Here is a 16,894-nt window from a genome sequence, read left to right as displayed (position 1 = left end):
AAAACAGCAGCTATCTTTTGATGTTATGAACTCAGCTTATTATGGCAGCTAAGAGCCATACCGACAGAAAATCTGAAGGGTTTCTGAAAAATCTGAGTCATAAACAACTGAAAAGTGGTGTTTAGAACGAAAACGCCAGCTCAACTGCAACCATGGTCTTCCCAAGGCAACAGCATCATGTCAAAACCTGAAAGATCAAAACACGTATCGATAGCAGACGCCAACGCGTTACTGCTGATGCTCTGGGGGACGCCAGGCGACCTGCACTTCGAACCACCAAAAGCTTGCAGGAAAAACACAAGGAATGACTGTAAATAGCTACGAAATAGAGGTCACAGGCCTGAGCAACCCTTTCAACAGCACAGCGGAAGGCAGCTGTCTTGCTGCAGCAAATCTAGCCAGTTCTCAGCGACTGCTCTGCTCCTACGGGTCCGGGGCTCGCTGCCCCAAGCCTGTCCTTGCCAGTGGCACCGAACCGGAGTTTCTGCCCTCGGTGGGGAGGCAGCTGCCCCCGCCGCAGCTGGAGCACAGGAGGCACACGCCTCACGGCCAGCCTGCCGCGCTTTGCTCCGGGGCCGTGCCCGGCGTTCGCAAGCCGAGCCCACAGCCCAGCGCACCCACCGGAGCCGGCGAGCCCTGGCCCCCCTTGGCGGAGCGGAGCTCGGCGCAGGGCACAACGGCCCGGCCCGGCCCGCGGGGGCGTTCGGGGGCGCTGGGGAGCGGCGGCCCCGGCCCGGGCTGGGCTGCCCCGCCTGCCCCGCCGCGGTCACCTGCGGGCAGAGGGCAGCGCCGCCGCCGCGGGGCCAGGCCGGGGGCGGGCCCGCGCCATGTTTACCAACATGGGAGGAGCCGGGCGCGGGCTGGGGCTGGGGCAGGGGAGCCGCCGCGCCGCGACCAGCCGCTTTCACTTTGCCGGAGCGTGCGGGAGAGCGCTGGGCAGCGGCGGCATGGCGCGGGGGGCCCTGACCCTGCTCCTCGTAAGTGTCCGCCCGGGCGGGCGAGCGGGCCGGGGCGGGCGCAGCGGGGTGGCCGGGCGGGGGCGCGGGGCGCCGCCTGGCTCCCGGGGGGCGCCGGCCGCAGCAAATTTTTTTCCGACATTTCAGCCAATTCATTTAGGCGTTTTTTGTTGGTTTTTTTTTTTCCTTTTACAAAAACTACCTTCGAGTTCAGGCACTTTACGGTTCTACAGTCGCTTCCTAGGGTGCCAGGTGAGGGGAGCCGGGCGCTGCGGAGGAGCAGCGGGACAGAAAAGGGACACGGGTGCCGGTGGCTGTCGGGGACACGGGCCGTGTGCCCTCGCTGCGGGGCCCGGGACGGCTGGCGCTGGCCTCGGTCCGCAGCCACCCAGGCCCAGCCAGAGACGCTGGCAGGGCAGGTTCAGCACGGTGAGGTATCTGCCCGCACAAAGACCGCGTTGGTGGGAGCTGACTTGCACCTCAGCAATCCAAACCGAAGGGATCCGGTAAGGCAATGTAAAAACAAATACCTGTGGCGGAGAAGTTACGAAGCGCTGCTGACAGCGGCCCCAGGAAAACCTGGAGAAGCTGTCCAAGCCCGACAGCACCAAGCGCAGCATTCATCATCAGTAGTCGGGCAGGGCCTTCCCTTGTCCTGATATCCCCCGAGCACAGTACGAGGCTCTGCAGCTTCATGGCTCAGGTCACGTGTCTGACCGGCACCAGGAAAGTCACCTTTGCCAACACTCATAGTTTGAAGGGCTCCTGCCAACAAGGAAGGTAAGGAGGTATCTCAGTGTCCGAGCACAGGCATCTGCTCTGGAACGGGTGCGTTAGGCCATGAGCTGCAGTGGCAGCAAGCTCCTGGGCAGGAGACCTGGGGCGCGGGTGTATGGCTCTGCCCGTGCCCCGGCAGCCCCGCGGGGCTGGGGCAGGCGGCAGTAAGGCGGGCAGCACAGCAGAGCCATGACCTGCCCGGAAGCGCGGATGCGATATACATCGCTTCGCCAACCCCAGCTCTCACCTACTTCAGAGAGAACTCACTGGATGGAGTTCACGTTCAAAGTCTCTTCACAGTGTTACGTTGCTAAGGAATGCAGTTTTCTTTCGGGTTTGGCAGGTTAAAATCGGGTGTTAAGATAAAAACTACTCAAATTCTGATCTCATTTACTAAATAACAGATAGTAAACTATTTAAAGTGATTCAGAGCACTATATCCACACCCCTGCACAAAGCACCAGAGCACAGTTAAATACAAAGAAGGATTTTCATCTACTGACAAAAGTGTATATCCGGTACAGAAGCAGTAGACAACGGGCACCAGTGCCAGTGTAGCTCAGAATGTTGGAACTATTCAGAATATAAGTCAAGATTAAAAAAATATTTTAACACACTGTTTCCAGGGAACAAATATAATTTCTATTCCTGTCTTCCACTTGTTCCCAAATTTCAGTCTTTCCCTTGGAAAGACTGTAGCACTCTACATACTATTTTTTTTTTAAATATATTTTTATTAGCATGTTGTTCCAATACTTATAAAGCAGTACACCTGGGCAGCATTTTACATACTAATTTGATTAAACCAGAACTTGGAAGCAGTTTGTTGAATGAGACCTCAATTTTGCAAGGAACTCCATGCTGCACTAAAGTAGAAGCAGTTGCAGGGATAGTTGTGCAAAATAGCAATGACCTATGCAGTTAGAAAACATCTTAAGTTTACCTTGTAAAACAAGCCACAAAACCACACACCACTCAGAGACACACTCTAAAGGAATAGGTCATCTTAAGAGAGTGAAGTGTTATCTAAATATTCTGTAATTATCTGATATGACTACAAAGCAGGCAGTTTTCTGGAAATTGAGAAAATGTACCTTTTAAAACAGGACTCCTGCATTACTGCACTGACCCTTCTTTCTCATTTCCCAGACAACTAATGTTTAAATATGTATGCATAAACAGCCATAAAGTCATGGGATGACCCAAGACTCAAGTGAAAAGTATAAGGGCCCTAATTCTGGAAACACTCGTCTGCGCCTGTTTCCACAGTTAACTGCCTTCATCTTTGAGGCAACTCACTGAACAAAGAGAAAGTGCCAACAAGAAAACTGTATTGTGTTACAAAAGGAAAAGGGGCAAGAGCTGCTTAGTTTCTGCACTGTCCAGCTCTTACTCATCCCTAGTCACAACATCAAAGTGAGGTGGGAGCTGTTAATATTGCTGCAACTCTCCCAAATTGTACAGTGTTCATTAGATGTTCACTAGTACAGTACTCTTAAAAACAAAAAGAAACCCCGTAAAATGACCAACCGTACACCCCCTCCCCCAATATAATGCCGTAATTTGCATGTGAGTCACCTGAGATGTGAGATAGTAATGTACTGAATTTGGACAGTGACTATTTTAAAACACTGGACAGTAACTGAGGTTTCTTAACTCTCACAGGCACTGAACACATGCATCTCACTTGAAATCTTAAGTTCAGGATGCTTCTAGTTGTGGGGCAGTATCAGCTCCCATTGCTGGGCTTCGGAAAATGGAAATGGATACTTTTGATCCTTCTCATAACAGATTTTAGAACACAAAAGGGGGAAAATGAAAATTATACTGGAGAGATTGGAAGCAGTAATTACTTATCATAGTAAAAGAACTGGGGTAGAGAATCATCTTCACAAGAAGTGTGAAATTAAAAGCCATCCTGACAGAATTAGCACAAGGGAGATACATAGAAAACTGTTAAAATGGAGTTAACTCCAGTAATCATTTGTCAAAAATACCAAAAGCAAATAAAAACTCAGAAAATGAGTTAAAAGTTTGCCTCAGCTCCCACTAGGCAAAAAAGCAAGAAAAATCCCACACCCTCCTTTTTTTAACACTTAGAAAACCCCTGATGAGCTCATGCACATGTAACAGATGTGGAGTAGAAAAAGGCCACCAAGTTCTGAAGGCATCAACCTTCTTCTCATCCATAGGTGCCTATGAATTAGAAATAGAAGTGGTTTGCTAAAAATAAAATGTATTATAAAGATAACGGGAGAAAGCAGAGACTTGTTCTTTCTCAGGGTTAAAAGCTGTAAAGCTTTAAAAAGCCCTGTATGCAAATAACACGTTCATATACTTCCAAAGCTGAGATTACATCCCCATAATGTACATCTGCTAAAACTTTTCAGTTAAAGGAAGTTGACCTGTTATGAACTCTGATACAGGAAGAATCATAGGCCTGAGAATCCCAAAATGACATGAGTTTTCAAAGAAACTAAAGTCCCTGTCACTCTGCCCTGGGGACACAGATGAAACCAAATTTTATAAGTCTCCTTAGCAGATGCCTGTTGGTGAAAGCATTTTGGAGGACTCTGTATATGGAGTGAAGGAGAGGGAGAAGGTAGAAAGCTCTCTTAGGTGCCTAGGCAACGCAGAATGAAAGAAACCAAAATATTTGGGCTCATGTGATAATTTTTGTGGATGCTGCTACCGTTAGATATCCCTGATGGGTTGATTTTATTACCATTGACTGCTTAGTTCATAATCCATTTAGATATCCATTATCCATTTAGATATGACAACTACTTTTTAGATTAAGATGAGAAAAGTAGAAGACAGCCTCTGTGAGTCATTTTAGGCTGAAAACGTACAGCTGCTGTTTGAACGTACACATCATAAAAAAGTACCTATCACCCCGCCTCTGTAAAGCCCCCGAAGTGCTTTCTTTCCGCTATGACTGCTCACTGCTCAGCGACAACAAAGACAATTAAGGTGTGTGCAGGAAGCTAGTGACTATTGACATCCCCCCCACACACCCCCAAGACACACCAAAACGTGTACATAGCAAACGGACTGCTTTTAAGAGGGTGCAAATCCAGGAGGAGAAAAAAAGTTTGAAAAAAATTAGGGTGTTGCTTTGAAAAATCTCAACGGTTTTCTCATTCATTTCTCAGGAAGGTGGTGTAAGACATCCCTGCAAGCAGAACCAGTGTAGGTATTTGGTGTTGCTTAAAGTGTCATTCTGAGAAGTGATCCCCACTTCTTGTAAGCATACCAGGAAGTTCATCTCCGTGAGCGACAGCGAAGGGCTTCCATCAGAAAGAGCTGTATTTCTGTTCCCCGTCACGGTATCAGCATAGCTCGTTTGTATAAAAGCATAAGCAAGAGGCAGAGCAGTTTGTTTGCGTGAGGGAACTCTGATCATGCACTGTGATTGCAGGCGTTCAGTAAACACAAAAGAAACCCTGTTTAGTTTTACTGGTATTAGTCATTTAGAAAGGTGTTTCCTTCTTCATTATATCCCATTTTCTGCGTGATTCTCTGGACATTTTCTTTCTTTGTGCATGCTCTGTGCTTTGCCAGTGCCATTCAGTTTCTCTGCTGTGCCCAGGTACTGTCTGTGGGTGCACTAGGGCTGTGGTAATCTTCACACTCCCTCTTCTCTTTACTGCTGCCCAGGGTCTTATTTCCACCAGCCCACCAAAAATGGGTTGACTTCTCTGATCTAAAAAGGGGAGATCTGCGTGCCAAAAGCAGGACCCAGGGTGCCCCTGTGAGTGCAGAGCTTCGCCAGGGCAGGTGAGGAGGGGGAGCGGAGCCCTGGCTGCGGGGCAGGCTGCTCTGAGCAGCGCAGGCAGCGGGGCTGGCGCCGCTCTTCTTGCTCACCCTGTTGAGTCAGTTCCTCCATCCGTGTGGGGAGATGGAATCACTTCCCCACCAGCTTCCTCAAACCACGAATGGCATCTGCCTCGGCCCCAGCTGCACCACCTGCCTTCAGGGCTGGAAGCCTTCTGGCACCATTGGCTTTCCTGGGGCAGCCAAAGATCCATCTCTGTCATTTTGTCTCAGGGCATCCCCGCCCTGGCGGCCACTCACTTCCAGACCCTTCTGCTGGCCAAGGCCCCATGGCAGGCAGGGCATCACGATACTCCGGCTCTGAGCTGGGGCAACACACGTCCCCCTGGTGCTGTCTTGTGCCTGTCCTCTCCCATGGCCCCGTCCAACGTGTGGCAGAGGAGCAATGGAGGTGCAGGGCTTCACCCTGCTTCAGAGAAAGCCAAACCAGACAGGACACATGTCCCTGACTACATTTTAGTCATCGTTTTTTAATCAGACTTTCTATGCCAAAAAGGAAAACAAGTTATGCTGATTTGGCACATGCATTTGACGGCTTCTGTTAAGGCCTTACATTAACTTTAACCTTTTAATATTATTATAATGGGACTTGGTGAAGCCTGGGCAGCAAAGGAAGAGAGCAGCACTGCTGAATGGCTGAGCATCCATACCTGCAGCTTCTCAAGTACTAAACTGGTTTCTTAGCATGTGAAGCTTCTCCTCCAGGTGCAAAGAAAGGTCTTCTTAATTTTAGTCTAGTTACTAATATTATATAGATTTTAAAACAGAGGGCTTCTAAGAAAAGAAAATGCTTTTCACCTTCCTACCTCTGAATAGACTAGAGCATCAAAAGAAGTGGCTACCTGTAGAACTCAGCAGACAGCGGTCATACTGGTTACTTCAATTAATTAGCCACAGATAATGCTTCCTTCACTTGAGAGCCCGGTTTTGAAATCCAAACCCATTTTTCAGAAAGTTAAATTAGATAAATAGTTTTATGGATCTAACTAAAAAGTTACAGTCAGCATCCAAGAAGTTTCACAAAAAATCACAAAGATTGAATTAATCAGCCATTAAATATCACCCTCTGGTGTGGGAGGAAGTGTAAAAATAAAAATAACCAGTCCTCAAATTATTAGTGAATTCCTTAAATACGTATGTCCCTTGTTGAGATACAGTCAAATTTCTATTAAACCACAAAAGTGTTCAACAATATCCAACCATTCAGAATTAACCTCTTTCATCCAAGACAAAATTAAAATTAAATTATTCTAGTTAAGGTGTTTTGCATGCTGATTTAAAACACGAGTGAATCTGCAATCGCTATGACTTTGAGTCCATGCAGTGCACTACTGTATTTGGCAGCTTCTTTGCATTGTACCGCATTGTCCACTAATGTCCCTTCCAGAAAAGGTTCCGTGCCACCCCTCTTCATAACTTGGCTTGTTCTTTCATTTTGCCAAGGACAATAGCATTGCTCCATTTCTTCTCAGGCATCATTTCCCCCCATTCCTCACCATCTCTCACAATGTATATATGAGTCTTTTGTAAAACACAAAACAATTATTTTTTTTAATTAAAAAGAGGAGCAAGAACAGTGAACATAGAGCTCAGCTTAGACGTTCTAAGACTTCAAACCCTTCAGGACAAGGATTATCTTAATTTTTTCTGTTACAGCTCCACACAGTAAAACACAAGTAAAATAGGTCGTGAAAATGTTCAAATCACTCCAAACTATCAGCAGAAATTAGGTTAAGTAAAGGCAGGCTGCGCTGCATAATAGTATTTCTAGGAGGGAATCTGGCTCTCCAGCCAACAAGCACTACATCGCTCCATTATACAGACATCTCGTACTTAGTGCATGCAAAGTATATACAGAATTCCCTACAAACCATTGCCAAGAGCAGTTCAAACTATAGCAGATCTAGCCTTATCATTTTCCTGCCTTACTCTGAAAATAGAGAAAAAAGAATGGTTTGGCCTCTGGTCCACAGTGCTTTCTTACTATCATAAAAAGAGGCAGGACAGTGATGGCTGGTAAAGTTGCTATTGACTAGTAACAGGAAAAAAATAAAAACCCCAAGCTTTATGAATTTTAACTTGACAGAGATTCAAAGAAATGGATCAGGGTGTAAATTAATTTGAAAGGAGAGTGATACTTCTTTCAGGAATATACAGGTATCATCTTCTAAGGAGAAAAATAATTGAATTGGGAAACAACGTGAGAACAAGATCATTTTAGGAATTGGGTATTCTGGCTGATATTAAAACATCCCATTTTTTCTTCAAAGGCATTAACACTGTTCAGTTTGCAAGCAACAGTAGGGCAGCAAGAAATTAAGAAAGGTAGCATTTGAACTTCCTTAGTTCTGTACAGAAAATTATTACTGGCTAAGAAAGGGCAGACTTAGGCACAGCCACCTGAGGCAGAGAAAGCTCTTCAAGAAAATAATGGGAGCTCCTTTGCTTTGCACTATGGTTGGGCATATGAGGTCATCTGTTACAGCTGAGGTGCATGGGCCTGTTCTCAAGCATTAATGTTCAAACTATCAGTACCTGTAGCAGTAGGGTTGATGGCATTAAATTTAATTTGTGTCCTCATTATCCATTAACTCTTCCGAAGTAAAGGACAACTTTAATGAGGGGGTGAATATTGGTATGTTTAGCAATAAAGTAACAGTACTGATGTAACTCTGTGCTAGTAGTTAAACACAGCTACAGTCCTTGACAGTTTTTTTTTATAACTTGCTGTCTTCTCTCCTAGGTTGTTAACTTAATTATTGAAACACAGTGTAAAAATGATACTGAAGCTCCAATACACATGGCATACAATAAGTTAATTACAAGGATGATCATTGCTAAGAGAGAAATTAAGTGTAATCCGGATGAATATAATTTAGGTGCTCAGTGTTGCAAGAAATGTAAACGTGGTGAGTATCGCTAGAAGACTGTTGAGAAGTCATTAAGAGTGAAAGCCACAACATGCATAATGGCTTTCTGCTGGGATATCTGAGTGGGATACTGGGATACTGTGGTTTCCTGGATGCAATGCTTTGTCCTAGCTGTATCTTTATTACAGGACAGTATATAGTTCAAAAGTATGTCTTGAGCTCAGGGCACCCTTCACTACAGGTAGTAGTTCTCACATAACATGCTTGTCACGAAAGAGCGAAGAATTACATACACATCTTTGAAAGAGGTTAAAAAAGTGCAAGCACAGGCTTTTGCCTATCAGACTCCATATATTCATGGGTTTTCCAATTCTGCATGTACAGTTTTGTTTGGTGTGTTCTCCTTCAATCCTAAATTGGAGGAAGAAGGGGGATAATCAGATTTTGTGTACTACATTCCTGAAGAGCATATAAATATAGATTATTATATAGATCTATTAGATTATTATAATAGATCTAAATATAGAGCTAGAAAGAATATAGATTCTGTCCATATCTGTAAATAAATAAGTATTAGGGATTAATCTGGCATAGGTCATACAGCTGATGGCTTCTGCCCAAAGTTACTACAAATCTTAATTCTTGGTTTTTTGTCTGTACAGGTTTTGTTAAAAGTATCAACTGCCCAACAAATATCAGCAAACACTGTGTTCCCTGTGAAAATGGAAAGGAGTACATTGATCACGTCAACGATCTGGATGAGTGTTTGAGATGCCATTCATGTGACAGCATATTTGGTATGTCTATAGAAACAGCAACCCTAGCAATGACTTTTTTCACACGAGATTTGACTGAAAAGTCTCCACAATCCATGAATAGCGGGTAGCATGCAGATTAAAATGTAGTGTGTGAAGGATTTTGTGAAAGTGTCGTAAGTTTATCCTCCAGTTCCCTTTTGTCAAGCACAAAGTAGGAAGAACAAGCTTTGTTGGTCCATTATTTCTCCTTATATCTGCCTTTGCTCAGCCAAAGCACTCCTTGCAAAGCAGACCCTATACAAACTGGTTAGGGTCCAGGAAGGAAAGCTGTCACTCTTCTTTGCCCTCTACTTAAAAGGAGAGAGATGTTGCAAGAAGCAGGCATGAGAAAATTCCCAATGGTTTCTTTTGTAGTCTTTCATGTAATTAATGGTATTACTTAAAACTGCTGGAGCTAGTAGAGTGATGACTTGTATACATTCAAGACACTGTATGGGATATAGGGTCAAATTTCAAGACTATGATGCATGCCCTACCAGATCAGACCAGTGGTCCACCTGCCCCAGTATTCTGCATTCAGCAGTGGAGGCAAGAGCTGCTATTTAGAGAAAACACAAAACAAACCTGTCTACTTTTGGTGGTCTGGTCCCTACAAGTCTACAGCATCCACAGTTGTGGGAAAGGATGTTAGAAAGTCCATCCACACCTAGTCGTTTTAGTATCTGTTTATGAACCCTTTGTACATGAACCTGCTGGGGGTCACCAGGATCCAGAAATTCACTACCTGTTGCATAAATACCCATAATAGATGGCTTTTTTTTTTTTTTTAATCCATTAAACTGATCTCCTACCAGTTCTACCAGCTGTCCTGTAATTCTAGTATACTTGGATTTAGGGAATGATAGTTCTGCATTCATCATATCCAAAATTGAGTTTGGTGAGTGGAGAGACAGCTCTTAACTCCAATATGGTTGTTCTCAGAAGAATGGATATTCTTTTGGAACATCAATCTTTAGTGCTTTCCCCTTCGTGTAATGCCTCCATATTCATAGAAATTTTTCTCTCATTAGCTATTTTAATAAGCATTTTTGGATGGGTAATGAAGCTGAGGAGAGCAAAACAATTCAGTATTTTGTACAGTGCCACAATTAAACTGCAGGGGAAAAGACAAAGGGTAATAGGATGACTAGTCACATTATCCCATGGACAATAATGTAAAGAGAAGTCAGTAGAAAACATTAGGCAGGAGGAAAATTACCACTGAAGTTCCATTAGAACCATTCTTGGGATTGTTCAAATTCAGTATTTCTGTGAATGGCTTCAGCACTGGTTCCACAGTAGAACTTCATCAAATTTTTAAAGATAACATGGTTTCCCATTGCAGCAGGTCACTGAATGCAATAACTCAAAAATTCACTTCTATTCCTATATGCTTATGAAAATAGCTTTCCTAGTAGGTAGACATTTATAGTAATTTTAACGCAGAAATAATAGATGGAGATAGTTTAATCATATACATTGAGGGTAGGAGAAAATTAATTCACTTATTTTGATATTTAAGCAGGGAATATGTTAGCTAAAAAGGAACAGTAGAATTCCTCACCATTGTAGGTCCTCAAGACATAAAACTTGTCTGTCAGGAAGAATAGAGAACCTGTCTCTGAAATCAAGCAGGGAGATGGGTGATGTAATCTTCTGAGTTTCCTTCTGGCTTTATGCTTCTGAATGGGAAAAAGCAGCTGACAACGTTTGGCAGTGCCAGAAGAGTTCCCTTCCGGAGTGCTTTTGTGTGATCAGTGTTTCAAACCCTTGGCCAGCAGAGGTCCCTTTGCCATCTCTGTATCTGCAGTGCCCTGGCAGCAGCACTGCCTTATAAAAGCTACGTTGTTCTTACAATTAAGCCTCACCAGTGCCAGCAGTGGTAAAGCTAAAAGCACGTTAAGTCCGAGGACAAGCTTGTGAGGAGAGGCCTGCTTTTTCAAACTAACAAACTTCAGGAAATCTATTTCAGGTCTGGCGGTTGCAAAGAACTGTACCCCAGCACAGAACACAGAATGCACCTGTGCAAAGAACCATTTTTGCAATTCTTCTGTACCATGCAGGCATTGCGATCCATGTAGCGTGTAAGTTTATGCCTTCATCATTAAATAACAAGTTTAATATTGTATGTTATCACACTTTTTTCCCAGCTAGTTTCAAGACAGGGGCTAAGGTAATGTATAACCTGAGGGAAAACATACTAGTTTTCCTTTGCATTTAGCTTGTTGAGTTGACTTAGCTCAGTCAACTGAACTTAAATCCACGCAGGCTTTCCAAAGGCACGCAGAAGCACTTGTATACATCCAAGTCTGTGCATACTTCATTGCATTTATTGAAAAGTATCTGAGCTTTCCTGTTGTCAGTGAGATCTACTGTTAATATCTAGAAAATAATTTCCACACCTTTTTCCACTCCCATACCTTTCCAAACCATTTTCATACCTATTAAATTCCAAACTCCAAGATTCTGATATATGAAATATTTAGCTGATAACACAAGCTAGAAGATTTTTATTTGCTTTCTTGACAGTTTATAAAGAGAAACAAATCCCATAATATTTTTTATTCATGTTTTCTGCAGATGTGAAAGTGGCGTCGTTGAAAAACAATGTACTTTAACTTCAGACACTGTGTGCGGAATAAAAGGTACCATTTTAAAACCTAGCACGGTCTAGCATGTGCTTTCTTTTGAGAGGCCATTGCAATTGTACTCTTCTACACAGTGATCCCTGACAGCCAAGGGCATCATATCTGCTGGGCCCTGTACTGACCTGTGGAGCATGATTGCTCTTTTCCATTGATTGCTGTGCAGACCTAGGAGCTATTACTCCTTTTTAGGGGCAGCTCATGATAAGCAACGCTTTAAAAAGGAGATAGCTTCTGCCATTAGGAGACAAGAGAAAGGCTTTTCTAATCTGACACAATGTTGCTATATTGCATTTCTTGACTTAACTTTTGTGTAATGTTTTCAATGTTCCAACAGAACCAGGAATGCCATGGTGGGCCACTGCTTTCATAATTGTGTTACTGCTACTACCAGTAGCTGGAGCAATATTCTGGTGTAAGTGATTCCCTATTCCTGTCATACTTTGAATAAGACATTCAACTGCTTATTCAGATCTAACTTTATATTCTTGGAGTCCAGAGGAGACACATACTCTGTCCTAGATTTTTAAAATGCTTTTCTGTTTTAGACAAGAGAAGACAGGAGGGTCGTACTAGCAAGAACCCAGGTGAAGCAGTCCCCAAACCAGAGGCTTCTTATGTAAGTATTGTCGCTTCGATCACAAAAAAACCTCAGCTTCATGCAAGGAACTTTGTTCCATTGAAATTACACTGGGACTCCCCAAGCACGTGCATGCCTCTCTTCTATGACATTAATGAAGTAAATTTCACCATGAGGACACTTTTGGGAGAAGTAGGAGAAACCCTGTATCATCTATTCGGGATTTACACTTCATAAACCAGGGTACCCTGGGAAAAACTCAGGGTACCTGTCTCCATGCATACTTTTAGGCAATGGCAATTGTGAAGTGATTCCCCAAGCTTATCCAAGTCAGATTGGACAGACAGACCTCTTTTGATTCCCTCGCTCGTAAAACAGGGGAATCATGGAGAAAACTAAAGGAAACTTACGGAAGTCAAGTGTCTTGAAATGTGTTTATCCTCTTATACAAGGCTGGTGCTTTACAAAACTTGTTTCTACTCATTTCTCTCTTGCTTCTTTTTTCAGGAGAATGTACCTCTCATATACACAGGTAAGAGACAAGTAATTTCTCAAAATTCAGTAGAAGCAAAAAAATGCAGACATGTAAATCCTACAGTAAAAAAAAGGGTATTTTTATGTAGACTTTGCCACTGCCTAGGGCCGTCATTCTAGCACAACAGTGAACACTTATTAAAGAAATGCTAGTTCATATTGTGTTTATTAAGGCATTTAGTGGTATCATGAAAGTTTTGCCTCGGGAAGAATTTCTGTTTTATAGGAAGCAATTACTAATTGACAACAGATGAATTTCTGTTCTGCCAGTGGTACAGACACTAGGAGGCAGCAAGCTGGATTTTTAGATTCACGGATAATGATGATACTGGGGTAGTCCCACACCCAGCAGTGCCATTGCAGAAACACAAACCTACCATATGTTCAAGGGCAAATCCACAATAGTAACACACAATCGGAAATGAACATAAGCTCCAAGGCTAGATCACAAGAAAGATCTGTCCTCTTCCAGGACTTTTCCCAACACTATTTTGAGCAAAACAGGTACATGAGGGATGACCAGACTTTAGAGAAGGACAAAACAGGTTACAGAGGGAACTGAGATTATCTTTCAAGTGGTAGAAAGCAATACAGATGCAACCCTAAATATTTGAATTACCTAGCATTTGGTAGGAACATGTAAAAGCAGACCTGCTATATGTTGTAAAAAATTACATATAAATCATACTGAGTCATGAAAACCTGAAACTTAATCTGTTTTGGACAGGAAAAGTATCAGCTCTGAGTGTAGGTGGTAAAAACCAATAAGATGTAAGTGCCAAGATCAATAATTTCCTTTTACATTTCTAGATATTGACCTGAGCAGCCATATTGCTGGTATCGTAGAGGAGATGACACTCCAAGAAGTCAAGACGTTTGTTCGCAATCACAAAGTACCAGAACCTGTCATAGATCAAACTGTTCGGGATTATTTTAGTGATACATCTGAACAGAAGATTAAGCTGTTTCAAGTCTGGTATCAAAGACATGGGATAAAAGGAGCCTATAGAACCCTAATAAACAGCCTGAGAGAGTTTAAAATGTGCACAGCAGCTGATAAAATCGAGGAAAAACTGAACGCAGCTATTTCCAGCTGTCAGGAAGGGGGACAGTCTTATAATGATGACACTGAGCAAAGCAAAACCTGCACTCAAGAAGGTAGAAACTCTTACAATGGTAGTGCTGAGCTAAGTAAAACATGTTCTGGTAGTTTGGAAGAGACATAGCACAGAGTCATTTAAAATTATTTCTGACTTAATTAGTATTTTTCTAATAATACAACAAAGCTTTAAAATGCCATTTCCATTGGCAGTTCTGATGGATTCAAGAAGTTATAATACAAACAAGAAACAATTATGACTTTTGTAACAGTATCTCTCCTTTAAAAAAAGCTTTAACATTTTTTTTTTTTGGTTGTTAAGAACTGGGAAGAGAAGTTTGATGGCTTATTTACGAAAAGGTATAATATAAGAGTCCAGCTATAGGATTCACTACAAGAAGAAAGAAGCAGTAGTCATTACTTGAAGAAATGGGTTAGTCTAAATGTATGGTCCTGCATTACATAATTGATGTAATGTTTTGCTTACATTAAAATTGTGGGATGTTGCATTTTTCAGAGTGAAAACTCTGGTGTTAAGAGTCTATAAAGTATACCAGGAAGAATACTTGAACAAAAAAATTTTATGTAATATAGACCTGATTAATTTTGAATATAGGTGTTGCTCTGTAATTAAATTCTTCTCTGTTGTAAATAGGAATTGTCCCTTTTATAAAAGCACCTCTGTGTGTATACAGTTTTGTATATGTATGTGTGTATTTATGTATGTATTCTATATGTGCAAGTTTTCTATGCAGAAGTTCCCAGTGCTAAGTAAAAAATATTATTTCCCTTATTCTCTACAATGATTGCAAGTCTTTTCAAATGTCACAATCCTTCAAAAAAGCAGAAACTGAAGCAACACAGCAGAACCATGATTTTTGGAAGGCAACCTGCAGAAGCCATGAAGTCTCCACATGCACGCGTGCAACTAGCTTTTCTAATGCAGGAACTGGTACAACAAAACCACCATGTCTTTTCTTCTTCTCATACAACATACAGATGCCATTTTTAGGTTTTCTTTTACTCAGGTTAGTAAATCACACAAAGAGAGATCACTCTCCTGAAAAAAATCACCTTACCTTTCTTCCTTCACAGAGGTCTCAGTTCCTAAATCCAAAGGAGCTGCAGTGCTGGCTGCTTTGCATCAAGGCCTTTCCCACTTGCATACCCATTTATGGGAAGTCCCACAGAATCTTTTTACAAAAGAGGAGACCTCAATGTAAAGGCTTGATTTTTCCAGGTCACCCAGTAAGCAGAATGACTTTCTTACTTGGATCTGCCATCAGTTCCCTAGAGAGAATTACCAGCCAGTATTGAGACTTGGCCAAAACATGAGGAGACTTGCCTGAACTTGCTCCTACCTGCCAGCCAAGGTGTGCTGGTGTAGCCGGTAGGGTCCAATTGCTGCCACCTGGCCCCAGGGGTGTGGAAAGGGCAGGAGAGGTCTGGCAGCAGGGTGCCAGGTGCTGGCAATCAACCCCCAGGCAATGCTGGGCACCCACAGCTGTGTGGGATTGCTCCAAAAGGTCACTTGCTAGAGGAGGTGCCTGGGAGAGCAGTGCATGGCCTTTGAAAACAGCTAGAAATCATGGATGGCGTTAAGCAGGAGCCTGACAGGAAAGGCAAGTCCTGCTTAGCTTCAAAGATTAGCTTCAAGAACTTTAAGACTTGACCCGGTAAAGGTCTGAAGGATGCAGAACGTGCTTTGTTGCCAAGCCCAGAGCCAGTTTAGGTTGTACAGCTCTTCCCCAGCTCTCAAGCACCACATAGATGCTAAGCACTTGGAAAAACCTTCCACTGCACTTTGGAGCCTTTTGCCTCTAACCTTTCTGCATTTTTAAAATGTCTTCCTAAGTGTCAGCTTGCCACTACTGTGCTGACAAAATTCCTGCACTGTGCTGCTTTTCAAAGGAAAACCTTCAAGCTGCTGTAGCTGAATGGTTTAATAGCCGTGCACCAGCCTTGTGCAGCTATGGACTGGTTAAGGCATAGCATTGTAGTAAATGACTGTGTTGCATACAGATCTGACATGCTATGACGGAGTGTTGCTCGTTGCCATGTTTTGGCCAGGTTCTACATGTATAGGAAAAGAAAATGTCTGCCTTTCAGAAAAGCAGCATAGCATTGGTGCAAGCTGTGTCATCTTTCCTGGGTTGCAGTCATGTAGAAGCACAGAGCCAAAACAGGAAGGGAGGAAAGCTCCACGCTCTCACAAGCCCTGGTAGACAGGCTGCTCCCTGTACCATGTCCCACCCAGGAATGCGTAAATACAGCTTAAAGGTGTGACAGCAGGTGCTTGACTTGAACTTTAGCTTTTCTTTGCCTCTGGCTTTATTTCTCTGTGTGAGGCACCTGGCCACCAGAAACTAAGGTCATCTACCTTTCAGGGCTTCAGTGGGTCAGTTAGTGTAACTGATCTGAACCAGGCAGGTCTTAAAATGGAGGGACCAAACCTCATAAATTTGTGGCAGTGAAATAGAATGAGAAATTTTTCTTTCATCACACCAGAATTCCCCAACCTCAGTATAATGAGGATGGTTAAAAAAAAGCCCCTGAGCAATGAGTCATTTTCTCCTCTTAGATGTCTGCAAGGCTGAACCCAGACTGCCATTAACCCTAGTGGTTAGCATGCATCATGATTTTTTTTTCTTAACTGGAACACTGTGCATCAAATAAGAGGATTGATTATATTGTGCAGTTGGTTTTCCAAAGGCATGCCTATTGCAGTCAGCAGTGCAGCATAGAGCCATCTGATCAAACTTAAAGTACCTGGACCAGGGACCAAAAGTGATGTAGTTC

General features: G+C 43.0%; 1 protein-coding gene across 2 annotated transcripts; it reads left to right on the top strand.

The window, feature by feature from the left end:
• The first annotated feature begins 830 nt into the window (after positions 1-830).
• Positions 831-14,887, top strand: FAS (Fas cell surface death receptor). Of its 2 annotated transcripts, XM_040605582.1 has the most exons (10): positions 919-977; positions 4,889-4,925; positions 8,314-8,479; positions 9,103-9,237; positions 11,210-11,321; positions 11,818-11,882; positions 12,220-12,297; positions 12,431-12,501; positions 12,970-12,994; positions 13,807-14,887. In XM_040605582.1, exons 3-10 carry the CDS (start codon positions 8,371-8,373, stop codon positions 14,220-14,222), a joined length of 1,011 nt encoding a protein of 336 aa, XP_040461516.1. In that variant the 5' UTR covers positions 919-977; positions 4,889-4,925; positions 8,314-8,370; the 3' UTR covers positions 14,223-14,887. The 2 variants fall into 2 exon arrangements, with proteins under 2 accessions (XP_040461515.1, XP_040461516.1); XM_040605581.1 differs by lacking the exon at positions 4,889-4,925 and having other exon boundaries at positions 831-977.
• The last annotated feature ends 2,007 nt before the right edge of the window (positions 14,888-16,894 follow it).

This window comes from Falco naumanni, chromosome 9 (genome assembly GCF_017639655.2).
Source record: "Falco naumanni isolate bFalNau1 chromosome 9, bFalNau1.pat, whole genome shotgun sequence".
NCBI classification, from domain to species: domain Eukaryota; kingdom Metazoa; phylum Chordata; class Aves; order Falconiformes; family Falconidae; genus Falco; species Falco naumanni.
This window is presented reverse-complemented; position numbering and strand designations above follow the sequence as displayed.